At 38.5% G+C, this 6,903-nt stretch overlaps 1 protein-coding gene across 1 annotated transcript; it reads left to right on the top strand.

Moving 5' to 3' along the window:
• Positions 1-3,004: 3,004 nt before the first annotated feature.
• Positions 3,005-3,967, top strand: LOC119864929 (olfactory receptor 52B4-like). The gene has a single exon (XM_038569345.1). It carries the CDS (start codon positions 3,005-3,007, stop codon positions 3,965-3,967), a length of 963 nt encoding a protein of 320 aa, XP_038425273.1.
• The last annotated feature ends 2,936 nt before the right edge of the window (positions 3,968-6,903 follow it).

The following is a 6,903-nucleotide window of genomic DNA, read 5'->3' as shown; positions in this document are numbered from 1 at the left end:
GATTCATATTCTCTGAGTCTTTATTTATGGGTGAAATGCAGATAATATCCACTTCCTAGAGTGGATGTCTGCTTCCTAAATGAAGAGTATACAAAATTCCATATGCAGTGTGCATACTGCAATCCCTGGCATAAAACAATGCTTAGCAAATATTAATTTAATTCATCTGTGAGTGTGTTATGTTCAGATCCATTCTATTCATGGAACAAAATGTAACTTATAACATCTAGTCTCTTCAATCAATTACTATTGTAATAAACCCTCATAGGTGATCATTCTAAACTAATAGCTTCAAGACATGTGATGGCTGCCCCATGTGTGAAGTTGTGATCAAGGCTCTTAATTGCCTGTGCACCCCTCCCTGCCTCTCAAGCACTCCTTATGCACCTGTCACCCTAGGTTGAAAATTTTTTATGAACATACTGTGCAGTGATCAGTATATTCACCTTTTATTATGCTGCCTCTCTTCTCTCTTCAGTCTTTATGATAAACTAGCCAATGTCAACGTCAAGTTCAAATATCATCTTGTTACAGCCTCCCAGGGAATGCATAATGATTTTCTCTATAGTCATAATCCTCTGTTTGAAAATGAAATACACACTAATAACTCTTAGATTAGTTGAAAAAGGAGATAAGTATAATTGGCTGTCACTCATTAGGGCTCAGACCATATTCTTCATCTTTGCAAATTTCCTATTTGTATGTTCAGAGAAGATGGAAAGTGTGATTTATGCCAAAAGCTCAGGTGACTTCACAAAGAATGTTAATATATTAATATAAATCCTCTTAACAATATATTAAAAGGTCCCTATCAAAATATCATGGACTTTCTTCAGAGAGTTGGAACAAATAAATAATCTTAAGATTTGTGTGGAATCAGAAAAAGACCCCACATAGCCAGGGGAATATTAAAAAAGAAAACCAGAGGCAGGGGCATCATAATGCCAGATTTCAGGTTGTACTACAAAGCAGTGATCGCCAAGACAGTGGGGTACTGGCACAATTTAAAAAGACATATAGATCAATGGAAAAGAAGAGAGAATCCAGAAATGGCCCCTCAACTCTATGGTTCACTAATATTTGACAAAGCAGAAAAGACTATCCACTGGAAAAAGGACAGTCTCTTCAATAAATGGTGCTGGGAAAATTGGACATCCACATGCAGAAGAATGAAACTAGACCAATCTCTTACACCATGCACAAAGATAAACTCAAAATGGATGAAAGATCTAAATGTGAAACAAGAATGATCAAAATCCAAGAGGAGAATACAGGCAACAACCTTTTTGAACTTGACCGCAGCAACTTCTTGCAAGATACATCTATGAAGGCAAGAGAAACAAAAGCAAAAATGAATTATTGGGACTTCATCAAGATAAGAAGCTCTGCACAGCAAAAGAAAGTCAACAAAACTGAAAGACAACCTACAGAATTGGAGAAGATATTTGCAAAAGACATATCAGAGAAAGAGCTAGTATCCAAGATCTACAAAGAACTTATTAAATTCAACAGCAAAGAAACAAACAATCCAATCATGAAATGGGCAAAAGACATGAAAAGAAATCTCACAGAGGAAGGCATAGACATGGCAACAAGCACATGAGAAAATGCTCTGCATCACTGGCCATCAAGGAAATACAAATCAAAACCACAATGAGATACCACCTCACACCAGTGAGAATGGGGAAAATTAACAAGGTAGGAAACAACAAATGTTGGAGAGGATGCGGAGAAAGGGGAACCCTCCTGCACTGTTGGTGGGAATGTGAACTGGTGCAGCCACTCTGGAAAACTGTGAGGAGGTTCCTCAAAGAGTGAAAAATAGATCTTCCCTATGACCCAGCAATTGCACTGGTGGGGATTTATCCCAAAGATACAGATCCAGTGAAACGCCGGAACACCTGCACCCCGATGTATATAGCAGCAATGTCCACAATAGCCAAACTGTGGAAGGAGCCTTGGTGTCCATCGAAAGATGAATGGATAAAGAAGACGTGGTTTATGTATACAATGGAATATTACTCAGCCATTAGAAACGACAAATACCCACCATTTGCTTTGATGTGGATGGAACTGGAGGGTATTATGCTGAGTGAAATAAGTCAATCAAAGAAGTACAAACATTATATGGTCTCATTCACTTGGGGAATATAAAAAAAATAGTGAAAGGGAATAAAGGGGAAAGGAGAAAAATGAGTGGGAAATATCAGAAAGGGAGACAGAACATGAGAGACTCCTAACTCTGGGAAACGAACAAGGGGTGGTGGAAAGGGAGGTAGGCGGGGGGTGGGGGTGACTGGGTGACGGGCACTGATGGGGGCATTTGATGGGATGAGCACTGGGTGTTATTCTATATGTTGGCAAATTGAACACCAATAAAAAATAAATTTATAGATCTTGGAAACTAGCCCTTTATCTGATATGTCATTTGCAAATATCTTCTCCCATTCTGTAGGTTGTCTTTGAGTTTTGTTGACTGTATCCTTTGCTGTGCAAAAGCTTCTTATCTTGATGAAGTCCCAATAGTTCATTTTTGCTTTTGTTTCTTTTGCCTTCGTGGATGTATCTTGCAAGAAGTTACTATGGCCGAGTTCAAAAAGGGTGTTGCCTGTGTTCTTCTCTAGGATTTTGATGGAATCTTGTCTCACATTTAGATCTTTCATCCATTTTGAGTTTATCTTTGTGTATGGTGCAAGAGAGTGGTCTAGTTTCATTCTTCTGCATGTGGCTGTCCAATTTTCCCAGCACCATTTATTGAAGAGACTGTCTTTCTTCCAATGGATAGTCTTTCCTCCTTTATCGAATATTAGTTGCCCATAAAGTTCAGGGTCCACTTTTGGATTCTCTATTCTGTTCCACTAAAATAAAATAAAAATATATATGTACACAAAAATAATGAAAATAAACAAAAAATAAAATTTAAATTTAAAAAGAATATATGAAAAGGAATATGTGTTTTCTTCTATGTGACTAGGAGGTGAAGCCCTGAAAGGTCTCCCTAGGTATGACTGCCTTAAACCACACTGCTGTTAGCCACACGGTCTTCCACTTGCTGGGTATCCCTGGGCTAGAAGACCAGCACATGTGGATTTCCATTCCCTTCTTCATTTCCTACGTCATCGCCCTGCTTGGGAACAGCCTGCTCATCTGCATTATCCTCACGAAGCGCAGCCTCCATGAACCCATGTACCTCTTCCTCTGCATGCTGGCTGGAGCAGACATTGTCCTCTCCACCTGCACAGTACCACAGGCCTTGGCCATCTTCTGTTTCCATGCTGGGGAGATCTCCTTGGATCGCTGCATTACTCAGCTCTTCTTCATCCATACAACCTTCATCTCTGAGTCAGGGATCTTGCTGGTGATGGCCTTTGACCGCTACATTGCCATATGCTACCCACTGAGATACACCACTATTCTTACAGGTGCACTGATTGGGAAAATCGGTGTGACCATCTTCCTGAGAAGTTATGGTACAATTTTCCCCATAATATTTCTTTTGAAAAGATTGACCTTCTGCCAAAATAATATTATTCCACATACCTACTGTGAACACATTGGTTTGGCCAAATATGCTTGTAATGACATTTATGCTAACATCTGGTACGGATTTTCCATCCTAATGTTAACAGTAGTTTTAGATGTTGTGCTAATTTTTGTTTCCTATGTGATGATTCTCCGTGCTGTCTTCTGCATCCCTTCTCGAGATGCTCGCCATAAAGCTCTCAACACTTGTGGCTCCCATGTCTGCATTATCATCCTCTTTTATGGGCCTGGAATCTTCACAATCCTTACTCAACGTTTTGGACGCCACATTCCACCTCATACCCACATCTTGTTGGCTAATGTTTGCATGCTTGCCCCACCTATGCTCAATCCCATCATTTATGGGATCAAGACCAAGCAAATCCGGGAGCAGGTGGTTCATGTATTGTTTACAAGGCAGAAATCACTTTGGTTTAGGAACTGAGTTTTCAGACTCCTTAGCCATCTTATGAAGTGGTTGGTGGGAGACAGCTCAATGAGTTCTGTCTCTGGAGCAAGTTCACCAGGGAGATTTCAGGACTTACTCCTTCATCATCAAAACAACCTGAGCACAGCGCCTTGTTGTACTGAGCAAGTCTGCTCCCACAAAGACCCTGGGACAGGATGCATTGATTTTCAGAGATCATATATCCTTAATGACTCTAGCATGGTAGAAATAGATGGACAAAATCTCAGGCCAGAGCACTGATCTCACTTCATCTATTCCTCACTAAGTTCCTCAAGCTCTGAGACGTCTTGTGATGTCTCTCAACAACTATATGCAAAACTCTATTCTTTAATGTCCTTCATTCTGGCTAATGACATTCTTAGAATCAGAGATTCCTACATTTTGCAGTTATTCCTATTATTTATATTCCTATTATTTATATTTATTGTATTATATATTTATATTATTTACATTATTTATATATGCATGTCTGTAACATGAGAATGTAGATGAATGTAACTGAATTATTTGTTTTGTATTTGCAGAACAATCCCTGAGGAAACTGAGGGGACTGAGACTGGTCTCTCCTGTGCTAGGGGGATGCTCAGGAGGGGGATCCCTCCAATCTCAATGTCAGATCATGTTCTTCGGTGATCCCCTCCTCAGTGAGGCATACAAGGCCTTTAATGACCTGACTCCTGACCTCCTTTCCTGCAACACTGCACATGTCACTTCCAAGTGACCTGAACATCAGACTTACCAGGCTATTAATGTTTCATCTTTTCCAGGTCATGCCACACTCTCCATGCCCCTGCTCCACTTCAGTATACACCCTTCATCTGTATCCACTTCTCATCTCATCTCCTCTGTGACACTTTCTCCAACCACAGCTCCTTCCCAGTGTGCTGTTTAGTTGATACTTCCTCTCTAAGATAGTATGTTGTCCATGTTTCTTTTTTAAATATGTGTTTTATTAAAAGTCTATGTTCCATGTAAAAAACATTATAAGTTATGAAAAAAGATAAATTTGACATGGAACTCATAAATCCATAAACTTACAGCTCCCAAGCAATGATATTGTTAAAATTTTATCTCCTGTGGCAATATATCCATATACTTATATATGTACATCTACATCTGTATCCAAATCTGTATTTTTATCGCCATCTGTATCTATAGCTTGACCTACTCCTTTATCTACCTGGAAAATATCATATGATACATATTTTCTGGAAGTACACTATTAACTTTGTTTCTAGTATATATGAATTTATATGATCAGTTACTATGCCTGTATACTATTTTACTGCAGGGCTTGCTATAATTTATTTAGCCAAGCACTCTCTTTTAAGCCCTTGTTGCATGGCATTAAGACTATATTTACAAATTAAGGCTCTATTTTAGTTACTGCTTAAGTAAACAGCCAAGATATGTTTACATAAATTATCTGTAAGCATTGTCTTAATATAAGATGTAAATACTCAGTGGGCTATTATGAATAAGGCTGCTACGAACATTCACGTACAGATGTTTGTGTAAATGTAAGTTATTGTTTCTCTGAGATAAATGCTCAAGCGTGCAATTCTCCTTAAATGCCTATTTTAATTTTATAAGAAACCACCAGACTGTTTTCCTGAGTGGCTGTATCATTTTACATTCCCACCAGTATGTATGAGTGATCCAATTTCTCTATAACCTCAAAAACACTTTATTTCAAACATTTGACAGCTACATTTCTCTATGGTTCTATTTATTTTTTTGCACATATAAATAGTCATTTATTCACAAATATCAAGTGCCTTGTGTGTGGCAGGTACCACGCAAGTCACTGGTAAACAAAAAGAGATCTGTTCCCTGAATCCAAGGAGCCTGTGAGCTTTGCAGGGAGACGAACCACATACATAGCTTCTAATTATTCTGGTTGGGGTAGAAAAGGCACGGGCATTTTGAAAACAGAACCAACTTACAGATGTGTATATGTAATATAGCCAGCATTTCACCATGGTATCTAAAGAGAACACATGCACTATGCACTACCAAGTGCTGGGAAGTAGGAGAATACTTAGAGTACCTGCCTTGTGATGAATTGAAGTGTATCTATCTTCTACAAAAAGGCTCTAGGGAGAATTTTAAGAAATTCAATATAGTTATGGAAAGTCATACACCAGAAGACAAATGTGAGACAATGCAAAACCACAGCAAAAGGACTGGGACAAACAGCATCCATTCCTGCCAATTCAAAACTGAGATTGACTAAGCCAAGATCAAGTACAAGTTCTTGAGCAAATAACCATTCTTCCAAGAGCCTGCACTTTTCCCTTTCTGTGCTATGTTTGTGTCTGACAAATAATAATAAACCTCCTGAGATAAGAAATTTCTCATAATTGGGACCAGGCTTAAAAGATTCTGACATTGTAGGATGTCCTTCCACGATTATATTGAGTATGAAGCATTTTGGCAAGAAGACCATGGCAGTGAAGTTATGCCCTTCTTGGTCTCACATTGGGACGTACATGACATAGACATGGCTTATCATTGGGGAGTTTTAACTCTGATCTCTTGGTTGAGGTAGTATGTGAAATTGATGACTCTCATTGCTTTACTGATTTTTGGTACGGAAGTGTAAAAGAAATGAGCATATAATGTCAGAGTCCTTATTTTTTCATTGGAGTTCAATTTGCCAACATATAGCATAACACCCAGTGTGGTTTTAATTTGCATTTCTCTAAATGTTAATGATGTTGTGCATTTTACATGTGCTTCTCATCTGAATATTCTTCTTTAGTGCAGTTTATGTATTTTACCTGTTTTCTGATTGGATTTTTTGTGTGCATTTTTGTTTAGTTGGCTTTTGTTTCTTTTTTACTTTTAACACAAGGCCTTTATCAGGTGTGTGGTTTGCAAATAAGTTTTCCGAGGCTGTAGCTTGTCTT

The sequence above is a fragment of the Canis lupus genome, chromosome 21, assembly GCF_011100685.1.
Source record: "Canis lupus familiaris isolate Mischka breed German Shepherd chromosome 21, alternate assembly UU_Cfam_GSD_1.0, whole genome shotgun sequence".
Lineage (NCBI taxonomy): Eukaryota > Metazoa > Chordata > Mammalia > Carnivora > Canidae > Canis > Canis lupus.
Note: the sequence above shows the minus strand (reverse complement) of the source record. Positions and strands in the feature narration are given on the sequence as shown.

Bases quoted from the DNA above. Each gene is read 5' to 3' on its own strand.
- LOC119864929 (XM_038569345.1), top strand. From the start codon at position 3,005: ATGACTGCCTTAAACCACACTGCTGTTAGCCACACGGTCTTCCACTTG.